The sequence below is a fragment of the Cynara cardunculus genome (genome assembly GCF_001531365.2).
Source record: "Cynara cardunculus var. scolymus isolate 2C chromosome LG 2, CcrdV1, whole genome shotgun sequence".
Classification (NCBI taxonomy): domain Eukaryota; kingdom Viridiplantae; phylum Streptophyta; class Magnoliopsida; order Asterales; family Asteraceae; genus Cynara; species Cynara cardunculus.
In genome coordinates, this window is record NC_037529.1 from 17,893,435 (window position 1) to 17,910,336 (window position 16,902).

The window sequence follows — 16,902 nt, forward strand, 5'->3', positions numbered from 1 at the left end:
GAACATAAACGAACATGCCTAAATGAACATAAACAAACGAACACCACTATTTGTCATTCAGTTAACTATTACACACCAATTGTCCATAGTTTAAAAAAAACAAATCACCATTATCATTTGAACAAAAAAAAAACAACCCGCTCATCATCATTTGTCAGTTGTCATCTCATGGAAGTTCAATATATATCATATCATCAGTTTCCTACAACAAACAAACAAAACAATTATTAGTTGTTGTAAGAAAATAAGTATCATAATTGATAAGATTAAGCAAATTACCTTGGTTTTCTTTTTGTGTAGTCCATAATGATGACGATACCAATCAGCTCCGCAAATGAGCATATCTACCGTCTTCGTCCCTAAAGAGGCRCGATGAGCATCGATAACTCTCCCACCAGCACTAAAAGTTGATTCTGAAACAACAATAGTTATCAGAATTGCCAAAACATCAGCAGCCATTTTAGACAAAATTTTGAACTTCAGATTTTTCTCCTTCCACCATTCCAAGACATCAAAATATGCACCTGAATCACCAATGTAAACGCCTTCTTCTAAATAAATTTCTAACTCTTACTTCACACTTGCAAAAGTGTCAACGCTTCTGATATGTTGATCATACTTTGTCGTGCCACTCTTGATACCAACTCTGTAACTTAACTTGTTATAACCACTCTTAACTCCACTCTCACTTTTTTCAGGTGCACTACTCATTTGAACAACATTAGCCGCTTTATGTTGTTCAACATACTCTTCAAACATTTTAGTAAGAGTATCTTGAACAATTTTCATTTGCTTAGGTGCCTCATCCTCTGAATAAATGGAACTAAAAGAGAACTCAACCAACTTCATCGTGTATCTAGTAGGGGTGTTCAAAAAAACCGCCGGACCGCTCAAACCGGCCGAACCAAGTCAAACCGGACCGTTTTTGGCGGTTTGAGCGGTCTGGCGGTCCGGTCTGGTTTGAAAAATAGCCGAAACCGCGCAGTCTGGTCGGTTTGCGGTTTAGACTTTTTTTTGGGCGGTTTGGACCAACCCGACCGCCATATATATATATATATATATATATCTATATATATATATATTATTTTATTTTAGTATTATAATTATACAGCCCAAACATAAAGCCTTATCCAAAAGATGTCCTAAATTCCCTAAATCTAAATCTCTAATTTGATAATTCCTAACCTAATCGGCTAAACCAAACATCCAGTAATCCACCGTCCACGATTCCACGGTATCCACTATCCACCTCTTTTTCGTTCCTAATCGTCGCGACGTCGCCTAATTCATCTAAATCCCTAGTGTTTTGACTTTTTTTAAACAATGAACACTAAGATTTGGATTATATTTTGACTTTGTTTTTTGGTATGTTTTACATATTTATTTGTTTGGACTTTGGACTTTAGATTGTTTAAATTGGGTTTAAATTTTAATGACTGCTTCAATGCTTAGTGGTTGGTATACAGATTACTCACATGTGAAGGACACTTATTTTTTAATACTTTTATTGTAGAAAACAAATCTCCATGGGAGATGATTATGATGGGTGATTAATATTTATTATTCAAATTTATAATAGTACATAGGACACTAGGTTTTTTGGTTTTAATGTTTAAAGCCCATTAAAGGCCCAAACCGCCTAAACCGGTCAGACCAGACCGTCTTTTCGTGGTCTGGTTTGACCGGTCTGGGCACTTGGTTTCAAACCGCTCGGTCTGAAAATTTTATAAACCGCCATTACGGTTTGGTTTGTGGTCTGAGGGCTTAAACCGCCCAAATCGGACCGCGAACACCCCTAGTATCTAGGATCTAAAACAACACCAATGGAAATCAACAGATTACAAGTACCCCAATATTTGTCAAATTTCTTTTTCATCTTGAGAGCCATATCTCTCATATATTTACTCTCATCCAAAGATAAATCATCTAATGCTTCTTTAATCACATACAACTCACTAAGAAACAAATTAGAGGTAGGATATTCAGAGCCTATAAAATAAAAGAAGTAAATAAAAGTCTATGAGAATTAGGTGATTAGCTTCGAAAAAATGACTTCTAATGAAAACCATAAAGAAAATCAATAATACCTAAAATGATTTTTGTAACCTCATTGAAAAGCCCCAAGAAGGAGCAAATAACTTCGACTTTGTCCCAATCTTCCGAGGTCGGCAAGGTCTTGTATGTTGATTCTCGATCAGCATAGTTTACAAACACTTCTTTAAACTCCAAGGCTGTAGACAACATAACATACGTAGCATTCCATCGGGTACTAACATCTAAGATCAAATGCTTCTTTGATAAGGTCATTTGCTTGGAAAGTTCACTAAATATATGTAATCGACCCGGAAAGGCATTCATGTGTTTCACACTCTCACGAACATTGTGAATAATTTCTTTAATTTCCGATAAACCATCTTGAACCAACAAATTGAGAATGTGTGCACAACACCACACGTGGAATAACTTCCCCCCAACAACAAGTTTTTTCTGAAGATTCATAATTTCCATCAACTTTGTAGCCACCACATCATTAGTTGTAGCATTGTCAACCGTCAAAGTAGCAACCTTTGTCTCAATATTCTACTCTTTTAAACACTTAAAGAGGGAATCATATATACATAGTCCAGAATAAGGTGGTGGTACATCATCAAAACTCAATATGCATTTGTTAAGCTTGAAATCGGAATCTACAAAATGACAAGTAACAACCATATAATGAATATTCTGCACTRACGTCCACATATCAGTTGTTATACTCACACGATTGACAGCGTTTAACATTTTCTTGATTCTTTTCTTGCCTATCTCATAACTAGCAACACAATCTTGCTTAGCCGATGCACGTGAAATCTTGTTAAACCTGGGGTTAGCTTCCTTCATAACCACATTAAATAGTTCATACTCAACAAAATTAAAATGGCAACTCATGAACCATAATCATGTGAGAAACAACCTCTCTAATCCTACTATTGTCAAATTTCCAGTTTTGGACCATAGAAGAATCTAATTTCCCCGGCACAACCTTTAACTTTAACTGACCTGGATGAATGGTGTTGACGGCTCTTAACTTTGGGCAATCACTAATATGCCTATGCAATGGCGTGGTGGTTCCATCTTTAAGTTTCTTTATCTTCTCACCACAATGGACGCACTCACAAACTTCAGTTCCATTAGCCAACTTCACCAAGCGAAAATGTTCCCAAACTCCCGAAGTCTTCATTCTTTTCCTTTTAGCATATGGAGTAGATTCTTCATTATTGACTATGTTGGCCTTTTCTCTACCACCATCAACGGCTGCCACAACGTCGTCTCCATCATTCGATCCGATAACAACCACTTCAAGAGTACTTTCCATTCTTGATGTGTTTGCACTTGATTCAATTTTCATTGATTCAAGTTCTTGAGGCGATTGCATTCGATCTAAATATAAATCATCATGAAAGAAATATGGACCGCTACAAGAGACATCAGACATCTACAAAATGAAAAAAAAAAACATTTTAAATAATCAAAACAATAATTTAAATTAACTATATAAAACCAACGAAAATTTAGAAAAAAACAAGTATAAAATTCTAAGCTACAAAAACAAGTATAAATTAACAAGCAAACTATTTATACAAACTTTAGATGGACATTGCATGATATGGAAAAGAGATAAAAGCTTAAACTATTTATACAAACTTTAGATGGACATTGCAAATGGAAAATATAAAATTATATATGCAGCATGAATGCTTATGTTCTCTCATCTTGACATTGCAACCAATAAGTTTGCAGCCATTGTGGGTTAACTAAACGAACATAAACGAACGAACGTTCATGAACATAAACGAACGAACGTTCACGAACATAAATGAACGAACGAGRCTCTTGTTCATGTTCGTTCGTTTAACTAAACGAACAAAAMWWWTTGTTCATGTTCGTTCATTTATTAAATAAACGAACATAAACGAACTTCCCGCCTAACGGTTCGCTGAACGTTCGGTTCGTTTACAGCCCTAGATACAGATTCATATGTTTGAGGTGTTGTGTAATTCTTTCCGAGTATTCACAATAGTTGGCGTTTTATTGGTATAATTTACTCTATTTTTTGTAAGAATGAGATATTAAAAAACCATGTTAATTTCTGAAACAAATAAACAACGAGGTCTTTGAATTCAAATTGATTTATGCAATTCGACTATAAAATATATTCCATTATTTCAATTCAAAACCTCCATTGGAGCGGGAACTTTGAGCTCCACTCTCAGCTCCAAACCAAGGGCTTATCGGAACAAAGGGCAAAGAAACGATGAAGAAGAAGCCGAAGAACAGCACTGCCGCTGTTGCAGGTACCATCACCAAACCGAAGAAGAGAACACGAAATGTGTGCGAACCGAAACCTAAACCAGAACCAGGGTTTACTACCGAGGACATAGAAGATTTTCAATTTAGGGAAGATGAAGTTGGAGAAATTAGGGCATCGTTGTTAAAATGGTACGATGTTAATAAGAGAGACCTTCCATGGCGGAGAATCAACGACGGTGATGCAACTGACGATGGTGAGAGAGATAGAAAAGCATATGCTGTTTGGGTTTCAGAAATCATGCTTCAACAAACAAGGGTTCAAACTGTTATTAACTATTTCAATCGGTGGATGGAGAAATGGCCATCTGTTCATCACCTAGCTCAAGCTTCTATTGAGGTTCCATTTCTCAAATTCTTCTTCTTCTTCTTCAATGGTATGATTTATTTGGTTAATTAGGGTTTCTGTTGTGAACATTTTCTACAGGAGGTTAATGAGATGTGGGCAGGATTGGGTTATTACAGACGGGCAAGGTTTTTATTGGAGGTCACTTTCATCTTCTTAGAATTTTTGTTACACAATGACATCATGAAATTTCAAACAAAATACTACAATTTACAATATCAAACAATGTAAACAAAACATGGAAATGCATATACAAAAAAACCATTCTGCATTATTTGTTCAAAATCTTGAAACTTCTAGTTGTCTTGCATTTTGATTATGCTAGGGAGCGAAAATGATTGTTGAAGAAGGAGGTCGGTTTCCTAAATCAGTGAATGATCTTCGTAAGGTTCGAGGTATAGGAGAATACACAGCTGGTGCAATTGCCTCTATAGCTTTCAATGAGGTGAGAAGTTTCTGAAGCCATGGACGATGAAAAATGTTTAATTTATTTGTTTCAAACATATTAGTAGTCTAACACATGATGACATAATTCTGATCTAGGCAGTGCCTGTGGTTGATGGAAATGTTGTTAGGGTGATTGCTAGACTAAAGACAATATCTGCAAATCCTAAAGACACAGCAACTGTCAAGAACATCTGGTGAGGTTTTGTGAGTTTTCATATACTTCTTCCATCCCACAAAAGCAGCTATGTTTGATCAGGGGTGGTTCAAGAGAAAACACTAGAAAAATAAGGAGAACAAGGAAACCCATCCGAACCATCCATCTATTTCAATCCAATGGTTGTAAGTAATAGAGACGGTTACATTTTGCCAAAACTAAATCAACGGTTATAAGGGCGGTTACATTCGAATCTGATCAATTTTTTAAATCCAACGGTTGATGGAGGTTCTCTTGTTCTCCTTTTTGGGGGTTCTCTTTTGAACATCCCTCTATTTGATCATATGTCACATACCCTTTAACTAAGACAAATAAAGGAATCTTGCAAACTCAAACCAGTTGCAAATAATATTTTCAACTTTTCTAGAAAAGGGAAGTGTCTGCAATTTTCAAGAGGATATGATTTCAACTTCTGATTTCTTGGTATCTTATCTTAACTTTCTCGTGAGCAAAATGTTCGTGTCAAACATCTAATGATGTTCTCTTTACAGGAGACTAGCTGGGCAACTGGTTGATGTTCATAGGCCTGGAGATTTCAACCAGGCTCTGATGGAACTTGGTGCTACTTTATGTACTCCTTTAAGTCCTAGTTGTTCATCCTGTCCAGTGTCGGCTCAGTGCAGTGCTCTTTCGGACTCCAAACATAACCCATCGATGCTTGTTACTGATTATCCAACTAAAGTGGCAAAGGTGAGACAAAGACACGACTTTTCTGCTATCAGTGTCGTTGAAATATTAGAAGGTGAAGAAGATGCAAGTAAATTTCTGCTTGTCAAGAGACCAGAAGAAGGTTTACTTGCTGGGCTTTGGGAGTTTCCATCGGTTTCTATGAATGGAGAAGCCGATGTGGTTACAAGGAGACAAGCCATTGATGATTTCTTGAAGAGTTCATTCGGCCTGAGTTCATCTAATGTTATTGAAAGAGAAGAAGTAGGCGAATATGTCCACATCTTCACCCACATTCGTCTCAAGATGTATATCGAGCTACTGGTTCTACGTTCACGAGGTATTCAAATATCCATTTTCTAGTTTTATGGGAGAAGAAAAGCATAAAACAAATGGGTTGTTTTTCCTTGAATCAATGGGTAATAATCAGATTGTATATTAGTAAGTTTGTTTGCATACTAAATATGGTTAGTGTTTGCATACAGATGTGCATAGAAAGGAGGAGAAAGCAGTAACGTCTTATAAATATGTTGATACCAAAACCCTTGCAAGCATGGGATTATCAACTGGAGTCAGAAAGGTAACAACCTTCTACCTTTTCTGCTGTTAGTTTTAGATCATTGACAACTAAAGTTACGTTTTTACCCTTGTCGCGGAAATGGGTATTTTATTAAACCCTCCTACTTTTTGTGGTTTTTTACATGCCTTCAACTCTATGTTCCATCTTTGATGCAGGCTTACAACATGGTCCAGAAGTTTAAACAGACCAGATCAAATCTCATCTCAAGATAAAGTGATATGTTTGAATGTGTGTATTTCCAACTTTGGGCACATGTTTGAACTAAATGCCATCATTGTAGCTTCTCTTTTTTTCTTTTACCATACGATCTTGGTTTCTATATTATAACTGTGGTGGTGTATGAATGAATATGCACTTCCTTTAATGCGATACAACTCCCAAATATTTTGATGAGATTTGGAATTAGATCCTGCATTTGACTCCATTAACAGGTACCTATTTGCATCCATTGTCTCAAGGTTTGGATCCAACTAATCCACTGATACCAAATAGTTCACGGGAGAGAATTGGTTTTAAAAAAGGTCTTTGTAACTGAAAATTGAAATCTTACAAAGATTGGATTAAAAATCTCAAAAGGCAGTTACAGAATTTATTTGTGATAATGTTTTAAAATATATTAAAACATTCATTTTGTAAACATTAATTGATAAAGGATAATTTAATTATTTTTATAGTTATTTAAAATTTATTTTATAAATTATCTATAACAAATGGAATTCAATTTAATTTCAAATCCTATAAACTATACATACCAAAAATTCCAAATCCCTTCAATTTCAAATATTTTATGAAATCCAAATTCCTCAAAAACATTCGATCAAACCAAATGCTGCCTAAGAGGCCATTTATCACTTACTTATCGGTAAAATTTTAGTCCACGGAAATGGTATCATATGCAACGATTTATCCGGTTTTTGCCTCCGCTCTTACCAAGTAAGATTTTTAGTCCTTGCAATATGCATCCAATAAGGTAAAATATGACTTGGTAAGTGGTTACCCATGCAATTGTTTGGTAAACCGCACCTAAGTACATTCACCGGATGAACAATTCTTAGTTACAAAAACAGACAACTCAACCGCCCAAGATCAAAATGCCCAGAGAATTTGAATAATTTAAAAAAAAATACAAATTACAGAAAAAAAATCAAAGTCCATGAAGATTGTATCTTAAGATGAATAATTTTCAGCAATATTAAAGCAGGACCCATAACTGTATTCCATTTCAATACACAAGAACCTCAACAGAGATAAAAAAAAATCATCATTTTTTCAATAGCCAAAACAGCCAAATCTAAAGCAATGTTAGCATCATTGCTCTAGATTTGACCATTGCAGCTCCTGAACACAAAAAAAAAAGAATGGAATGGAATGGAATGGAATGGAATGGAATGATATGTAACAATCTTATTCTACACCAACAAATAATTTCTCACCTCCCACACAAATCTGTCTTCTTGGTTGGTAACATATACAGCAACATAAACTCCCCCGATTAACCCTTGGAGGAGGCTCTTTGCTCGATAGATGTGTATAATCTCTTCATCACCATATCTTTTTCCATAAACATATTTTTCTTCACACCACTTAAAAAAGCTCCTCTGAATTGAACTTGTTCCACGCCTCCTATTTACACCAATTCAAAATTACAACAATTTGTCGGTTGTTTGATGATCAATGCGATATCTAAAATAACCTTCAAGAATCACAACACAGGAAACTCCTCCAAAATCAACAGTTATGATGACGTCGTGTTACATTTAGATTGAATAGATTCCAAAATGGAAATATGACAAGTTCTTGTATAATATTGACTTCAGTATTACTTTATATGCACAAAAGGTAAACAAAGAAAAAGAACAATATATATTTCTATTCCATTTTTCAAATTTAAAACCTGAATGAACTTTAACGTATATAACAAAATGTATTCTTTTTCGGTTTTCTACTTTTTAAGACTGGGAAGACCTTTGTAATTCCCTGGGTTTACCAGTGCGGGTTTGAACTCATGGCTTATCCTGAACTAGCTTAAACCAGTCCCAAGTTGGGCTACTAATATGGCAATTTTTGACTGCAAAAGTTTAGCAAAAAGACTTATTTTTGCACAGTTGGTAAATTGTTGTTCAGCTTCAGAATGATTAACCAGCTTGAGATATGATAAAAGAAATATGGATATGTACCTTAAGTATGTCAAACACCTTTTCGGCAACATATTTCTGTTGAAGATTAGCTCCTTTCTGCTGCACCTTGTCAGGATGAATGCAGAGAGTTGCCTTTCTATAAGCCTTTTTCACGTTGACACCAGTTATCAAATCGGTCAATGAAAGAGGTTGCCAACCGCATCCAGGCCATAAAACCTAATAATAATCCATCAACAGAAGAATGAGCATTATTGAAAAAGAAGATAGCAAATATGAAACAGTTCTCCAACAAAAAATATGCAATGATACATAGTTGAATAGAGTGCTTCGACAAAGGATCAACTACCTAGAAGACCCCTTCACAAAACAAAGTTGAGAATCCCACAGATTTCTTATAATGATCAACTACCTAAAAGACCCTTAAACAACAAGGTTGATAAAACTTGTGAACCATCATCAATCCCATGAATTCCATGTAATGATTGGGAGAAGACAAGTAGAGTAAATTTGCAAAGGAATCTTTTGAAAGTGAAGAAAAGGAAATGTTGCATTCTTTGGGACAACCCAAATTAGAAAGTGTTGCACTTCTATGGGGTGGAGGGAGTAAAATACATGTCCAGTAGCTCCTTCTTGTCTCTAGCAAATTAAGTGGCCTAAAATTATGACAATCTAACAAGTTTCACCCTACTATTGATTTCAATGATAAAAAATTTACTATTTTTTGTCACTTCCATATTTTGAATGTCAATATCTTTATGAGCCAACTATTTCTAGCAACTTAATTAGGGGAATTCACAAAGTAGTGGACATTATCTGTTACTTATCCTTATCGGTACAATACCTACTGCATGTGCAGATTCTTCACCTTTTGCCTTTACTTGTTTTAAAGCTTTAGCTTAAACTCAAAATGATTAAATGAAACAATTGTTATCTAAGCAGTCCCGAACTCCACAATCCATATGAAGTCTACCAGTCTACAGAATTGATATTAAGCTTTAGCTTAATATCAATTCTGTAGTGTTCTTGTGCAATAGCAGGATATTATGGTCATGACTTGCAAATGATAAATGTTTCCTTAAACTCATTACATCATATTGAAATTAAGATATAAATTGTATGTTTGCTGTTTAGGAGTCAGGTCATATTAACACCATTTTAACAGAAGTTAAACTTTGACTTATTAGTTAAGCCACAACTTTACCACTCCATAATTCAAACTTTCCAATACAAGCGACTTAAACTTCGAGTCATACACAGGATAGAAACATTAATGAAGATATTACTAAGACATACATATTGTAATGTTGATAGCAGTGCACGCAAATTTCCTTCTTTCCCTGCAGCCCAGCGCTTGATTTCACTATCTAAAGTTTCACCAATCCTCTGAGATGAACACATAAAGATCAGAAAACGAACATCATTAAGCAAGACTAAATATTCAAAAAATGCAGAGGGAAAGACCCACACTAATATAAGACGCCAGTCCTTACAATATGCATGCTCTTTGGCATAAGATGGTGATGAGTTCACATGCATACATACAGGTCCAATATGCCACAAAAGCATACCGAATTACAGAAAACATGTAGCCAAACAAAATTCCATGAATTATATAAGCCCACGAACCCCCTTGGCATATACCACACTAACCCACACCCCAGATTCCCACCCTTCCAAATTAATAAAAGAAAAACCATAAGTCTTGACTTACAAATACATTAATATAAACATTCTGAAGAAGAAATCTCCAAATCATGTAGCAAGATAGAAAATGTGGAATGTGGTTGTTTAACATTCCAATATATGCATGTTCGAAATTAGAAACAGTCACCAAAAAAATAATACCCATCCTCAAAATCCAAGCAAATGCAAATACATGTCTACAAAACAAAGATTGCTGAAGGCTTCTGATGCAACAAAAACATGAATAATACTCACACTTCTTTCTTCCTGTTCCCTCTGTGATTGGAGATCACGCTGGTTCTTTTCTTCCAGTGCTTTAGCCTGTGCACATCATGTATCACATAATGTTTCACTTTGGAATATACCTTAACATATGCGAAAATGAATCATGAAAACATCACTCGAAAATTACATACCGCACGGTCCTGTGTGCGTTGGTGTCTTTCCAGCCTAGCTCTTCGTCTTTCCTCTGTTTCCCCTTCAACATCTTGGAACCCTCCAGCAGATGAAGGGGCAGCTTTTAAAAGGAAACAAAATAATTAGCAAGCAGTGAATATTAAAGAATAAGCCAAATATTATATCGAATCTAAACTAGCATACCTCCAAATATTGAGCTAAGATCATCAACGATATTGGTGGTAGAAGATGCTTTTCTCATATTGGATGTAGTGCTAGTCCTCTGAGCCCCTTCCTGACCTCGTCTGTTCTGGGATAGTGGATCAGTTGCAGAGTCCTGCATTGCAGATAAACCATAGCCCAGAATGTTTAACACTAGGAACTTTCAAAACATATCCAAATAATTATGGCATATGATACACCATTTACTACTCACAGAAGCAGTCCTCGGTCTTGGCGCACTGCTTGGTCGGGAACCCATGTTGAAGAAGGATTCAAGGTCATTATCATTCTTTTGTTGATTCATCCTGGCAGCAGCAGCAGCCCTGTCTCTAGCTTCTACAGCAGCTCTCTCCCTAGCCTCAGCAGCAACCCTTTCTACAGCAATACGTTCTGATCTACGCTTTGCATCTGCTTCAGCCCTTGCAACAGCAGCTTTCTCCCGTGCTGCTTTCTCCCTCGCTTCTGCAGCAGCCCTTTCACTGCTTTCTGCGGAAGCCCTTTCCCTAGCTTCTGCAGCAGCCCTTTCTGCTCTTCCCCTTGCATCAATAGCTGCCCTCTCACGGGCCTCAGCTTGTGCTCTCTGAACGGCAGCCCTCTCAGACTTTAAGCGAGCTTCAGCAGATGCTCTCTCGCGTGCCTCAGCTGCTGCTCTTTCACGAGCTTCCCTAGTAGCCCTCTCTACTGCTTGTCTAGCTTTTTCCCTTTCAATATCCTTCCTCACTTTTTCAAGTCTACTTTGCTCTCTCTCCTGCTCTTCCCTCTCTCTCTGTTGGCGCTCCCGTTCTTGCCTCTCCCGCTTCGACTCTTCTTCCATGGACACTTCATCTTTCTGTAGTTTCATAGATTCTTTACTTCTAGAAGCCTTTGCATGTTCTCTTTCCCTTACTTCCTTTGCATGCTTAAACTTTGCCTCAGCCCTGTCCATAGCATCCTTCATGGCAGCAGCAGCTGAGTTTGAATCCATCTCTTCACCATATTGGGCATCAGCATCGTCCTCACCATTGTCCGGCATCCCACCCATGGCAAAATTCTCAAGCTCATCTAACGGAGAAACCATGGAACTCTTGGCCACAGGTTGGAAGGGATTATAACTTTGAGAGAATTTAGCAGAATTTGGTGAAGCAGAGTAATCATTCCCAACTGTTCTGGTATTTGAAGCAAAAGAACCTCTTTCAGACTTTGAAGCATGCCTCGGTATTGGAGGAGGAGGTCTTGAAGGTGGTGGAGCTCTGGTTGGTTGTGTGAACAGAGGTATCTCTGACACAGTGAGCCATATATCGTCAGCTGGCTGCACATATTCTTCTGATGTGGGAGACATGTCCACTTGAGAACTTGTCTCGGTATAAGAAGGTGGAGAAGTGGTCTGATCAACAGATCTCTGAGAAACTTTAGAAACAGCCGGCATGTCAAAGATAGTTTGCTGAGATTCCGGAAAATCTTCCAGAGGCACCTTCTGTGGTTGGCTCTCGGAATATGTAAAAGAAGATTTCTCTGGTGGCTCCCTACGAGTTGAACTTCTTGAACTGCCCATACCCGATCCTTCTTTAAAAGGGCTCTGATCCTTACCCTTGTTACTCTCATTTGAGAATGCAGGTGCAGGCTTACCAAATCCATGAAGGGGGTCTAAGTCATCAAACATGCCCCCATTTGCTGATGATCCTCCAGCATTTGTGCTCGCAGATTTACTAAACCTGTGAATCGTTTCCAGTGGATCAATGAAAACACCTTGGGATGAAGTGGCAGGGGTTGATGTAGACTCTAGAACCACAAATGGATCATCAATTCCATTAGAAGTTTCCTTCGTGTTGCCAGTTGATAGTGGTGCTGACTCTGAATTCGATCTGTGAGAATAGAACAACATTAAGAACCAGCAGCTTATTTGACTGTCATCAATATAAGGCTACCCATGATTGAAAATGTACTTTTTCTGAAAAAATAAGCAGAAAAATAGTGAAGATAGTCCTGTTTGGGAAACTAATCTTAGCGAAAAAGGAATGCAACAAAGTCTTATCCTTGATATAATTACTTACAGTCGAGATTCATGAGACATAATTTTAGATGTTTAGCAGGTCAGCAACATATCAAAATCGACGAACATATAAGAACCCAGACATGCCTCAAATAGGATAATGAACAAGAGAAAGAAAAGGCTGTAATTCTTCCTCCTCTCCCTCTTTCCCTACAAGGGATACATATGGTTGTTATTTACACCCATGTAAGGACTTCTATTTGATGGCAACTCATTCCAATTCTTAGGGATGTCCTCGTGCACCACCACCCATCAACTATGTAACTAACAAGCAATCTCATTACATCCTCTTCCTTTCTCTAGCCAAGACGCACCCCTGCCATGAATATCCACTATTTCTCCTACCCCAAACATTTCCACCTGGGGGAATCAGAACTCAATGTTACCTATGTAGATGATCTTCACTTCATAAATTCTGTAAGACGTGACCCAAATCCACTTATTTTTGTTAATACCCACCATTTACGCAAATTCATGAACTTGCTCTTTAATGGTAACTCAATGCAAAATACTTACTATTAATGTCTTCCACTCTGATGCTGCATTCTCTCCACTAGGACCAGTACTAATCTAAATATTTTTGCATCTTTTTTTCATTTTTAAGCATAGTGTCAGCATCCAAATAATACACAGGAGTTCCTTGCTGATTCAGGTGAGGGTCCTTCAATACACAAACAAAACCTTCATCATAACAACTTTGGGCATATACCTTCTCTAGCAGGCACACACATAATGGAAGCAGAGCAGCAACAAGTTGGAGCATAATATGTAAGGCATGCATGATCATTGTTTAAACCTAAAAAAGGACCATCAGAGCGCATTGTAAAGGGCTTAGCTCAAGCAAGTGAAGCGCCTTAGGTAAGTCTTGATGATCCCTATGCATAGACACTTTGGCGATTATTCACCCATCTGAGAAGGTGAATTAGCTATATGCAAACACAAGTCTCTTTTGCAACAATTGTAAATGTATTAAATATATGCAAATGTGCAAATAAATAATATTAAGTCACATCAATTTCCAAGTACATTTATCATCCTTTCTTGTTAGGGGGTTTCTTCGCATGCCTCGAAATAACACAACGCTGTAAACCCGAAAATATCTACATGTTGATAATGATATTTGTTCTCTCATATCTTCACCATCATAATATATTTAAAATTAGTATTATTCTCCTCACCAAATCACAAATATAAAAATGTGAGGGAACAAGAGCATGAAAGAAATAACCTGTGCATCTATTTATGAGCTCATTACAATCCCAAATTATGGCAAGAAATTCGAAAAAGAAACTACCCCAGAGTAAAGTCTAGCATATTCAGCTTAAAAATACTGTGAGATCCTACGACATAGGCATTCCTCCACCTCCACATTTAGTGAACATAGTCCTAACAATGCTTTTGAAACACCAAAAGTAGGTGGTGTGTATATTCCTAGACTCCTGCAGTTCTTTAGCAACACCAGTGTTGTTGGATAGCAGTTTACTTTTTTGGGCGACATGAAGGCAAAACACAGATAATTATGATCCAACTAAATTGATAACTAAAGATTCTGTTTTCCTAGAGTTAATGCACAGGCTCCTACAGAATAATTTTCTTAGTACACAACAGTAATTTTACTTCAATTCTTGATCCATATGAAAACCTGGCTATAATGCTGCTTAGGGTTATCCCATTTCAAAACCAAGAACAAATACATTCCTTCTAGTATTAGGATCTTGCTTCTTATGCTCGCAATAAACTGACTGAACGGTATGAACCAAAACTGGAACCAAATAACTAAAACAGCAGCTGGAACAAAGCACAGTACCTGCTACTGGATGCAGGACCGCCGCTTCCAAAGCCAGGAAGCAAATCATCCAAACCTCTTGGACTCTTGCTAGTCTTGTGCTTGGGTGGTTCCACTTTCTCCGTTCTACCTAGATTACCTAGTAGATCATCAAAATGATCACTCTGTTGACTCCGTTTAGGCGGCGATGCGGTCATCGAGGCGAAAATATTATCCTCGTATCTCGCGGAAGCAGAATGCATCGATTTGCTCTTCATCCCTGGCAATCCATCGAAAATGTCGTCGTCATAAACCGGCTTATCGTAAACCGGCAAATTCGGAGACGTAGATTTGCTTTTTGCTTCATTACTATTCGTGGATGCTGAATTCTTGAAAATCGAATCATAATCGATATCTGACATGGCTGATGTCGATCTAGAGTTGTTGTTGGTAAATTTAGGCGGACCGCCAAAAACGTCGCTAAATATTTGATTCTCTTCAGCGACAAATGGCGATGACGACGATGGAGCTCTGCTCCGGAAATCTACACCGTCGGATTTCATCGGAGCAGATTTTCCTTGGGGCCTAAACCCGAAATCTCTAGCTAACATACCAAAATCATCCATTTGATTCACCAGATCTGACAGCAAAGACGTGGATCTCAAATTACTGAGACGATGATCGATGGTGAAGGTAAATGTTTATTACAACCCTACTTATAGTTTATAAACAGTACAGATGTTGACTAGAGAGCAAACCAATCGGAGATTGAGTAGCGTTACGGTTGAGGACGACGAACGTAGAGGTGGCGGTGGCGGTGGCGGTGGCGGTGGCGGTGGCGGTGGCTGTTGACGGCCGTTGATTTCACGGCGTGTTTTTTTCAGTTTCTTTTCGTCGTTCCTCCGCCTCTTGGGTCTTGACACTCCGTTTACTGGGTTTAATTGGAGATTTATTCAGTCTAACAAGCCGAGTACGTTTTGGTATTTATTTTTTATTGACATGATATCCAACCCGTTATGTGAGCCCATTAATCACAAGACGACTACTTTTATAATGATAAAATAAATAAATAATATATGTTAAACGGTTATTGTTGAAAATTAAGAGATACAATATCTATACTATATTATAAAATATTTTATGAAAACTCTTAAAAATCATTTTTTATGTATGAAGTAAATGTATATTACTTAAAATTCAAGAATACAAGTAAATTGTACATAAGTACAACTTATTAAATCTTTATTTTTAAATTTGTGTAACTAATTATAGATAAATATAATCAAATACAAAACAAACATCTCATTTTATATATAACAACTCTAAAATATGATTAGAATAATTATTGACTTCTAACATAATACTTAATTATCTTTATAAAAAAATGATATTATTAAATAAAAAATAAATTACTTCATTGTTAAACATAAATTAAATTATACTAAAAATTGAATTAAAAAAATTATATAAAAAACGAGAATTTTTAAATAGTTAATTTGATACCAATATTGATATATTTTTTTCAAAGTTTTATGATATCTTCAAGTTTATATTTTATTCAAAAATAAAGATATTATTGATTTCTCAAAACCAAGTAAAACCGTGTTATATCGACACGGGCAAAAAATAAAACAAAATATTACAATCCAAATGTATCTCGCTGCATTATGCGAGTATCATTCTAGTATAATCTATATTATATATAAGCATGTTAAACGATTAAGTGTTGAAAATTAAGAGGTACTATCCCTTATACACCGTCTACAAGTTTTGAAGCTAAATATCTCCCAAATAACTATCCATTTCTTTTTATTTTTTATTTTACACATTTATCATATTTATCATACATAATTGTATATTAACTATAGATATATTAAAAAAAAATACGTTTGACTTCTTACAAATTATACAGTTATAATTGTCTCATCAATACCTTCAAAATGAGTTTAATATTGAATATTTTGGATTCAATCATATCTATACTATATTATAAAGCATTTGGCTAAAACTCTTAAAAACTCTTAAACTCTTAATCTCTTAAACTCTTAAACCCGCTCATCTCTAAACGA

General features: G+C 36.4%; 2 protein-coding genes across 4 annotated transcripts; one reads left to right on the top strand and one right to left on the bottom strand.

Moving 5' to 3' along the window:
* Positions 1-4,202: 4,202 nt before the first annotated feature.
* On the top strand, positions 4,203-7,078 carry LOC112506582 (adenine DNA glycosylase). Its single transcript, XM_025110729.1, has 7 exons — positions 4,203-4,687; positions 4,775-4,834; positions 5,019-5,138; positions 5,237-5,334; positions 5,846-6,360; positions 6,506-6,600; positions 6,756-7,078. Exons 1-7 carry the CDS (start codon positions 4,295-4,297, stop codon positions 6,810-6,812), a joined length of 1,338 nt encoding a protein of 445 aa, XP_024966497.1. The 5' UTR covers positions 4,203-4,294; the 3' UTR covers positions 6,813-7,078.
* Positions 7,079-7,767: 689 nt separating this feature from the next.
* Positions 7,768-15,667, bottom strand: LOC112506580 (auxilin-related protein 2). Of its 3 annotated transcripts, none has more exons than XM_025110727.1 (9): positions 15,204-15,667; positions 14,876-15,113; positions 11,254-12,880; positions 11,022-11,154; positions 10,838-10,938; positions 10,677-10,742; positions 10,032-10,121; positions 8,778-8,954; positions 7,768-8,223 (listed from the first exon to the last, which is right to left on the bottom strand). In XM_025110727.1, the coding sequence occupies exons 1-9, from the start codon at positions 15,457-15,459 to the stop codon at positions 8,185-8,187; spliced, it is 2,727 nt and encodes a 908-aa protein (XP_024966495.1). In that variant the 5' UTR covers positions 15,460-15,667; the 3' UTR covers positions 7,768-8,184. The 3 variants fall into 3 exon arrangements, with proteins under 3 accessions (XP_024966495.1, XP_024966496.1, XP_024966494.1); XM_025110728.1 differs by having other exon boundaries at positions 15,592-15,658; XM_025110726.1 differs by having other exon boundaries at positions 14,876-15,473; positions 15,592-15,647.
* Positions 15,668-16,902: the final 1,235 nt, after the last annotated feature.

Coding starts and splice junctions, on each gene's coding strand:
- LOC112506582 (XM_025110729.1), top strand. CDS start 4,295: ATGAAGAAGAAGCCGAAGAACAGCACTGCCGCTGTTGCAGGTACCATC. Junction 5,139..5,236: donor CCTCTATAGCTTTCAATGAG/GTGAGAAGTTTC, acceptor ATTCTGATCTAG/GCAGTGCCTGTGGTTGATGG. Junction 6,601..6,755: donor TATCAACTGGAGTCAGAAAG/GTAACAACCTTC, acceptor TCTTTGATGCAG/GCTTACAACATGGTCCAGAA.
- LOC112506580 (XM_025110726.1), bottom strand. CDS start 15,459: ATGGATGATTTTGGTATGTTAGCTAGAGATTTCGGGTTTAGGCCCCAA. Junction 12,881..14,875: donor GGTCCTGCATCCAGTAGCAG/GTACTGTGCTTT, acceptor CTATTCTCACAG/ATCGAATTCAGAGTCAGCAC. Junction 11,155..11,253: donor CAAGACCGAGGACTGCTTCT/GTGAGTAGTAAA, acceptor TCTGCAATGCAG/GACTCTGCAACTGATCCACT.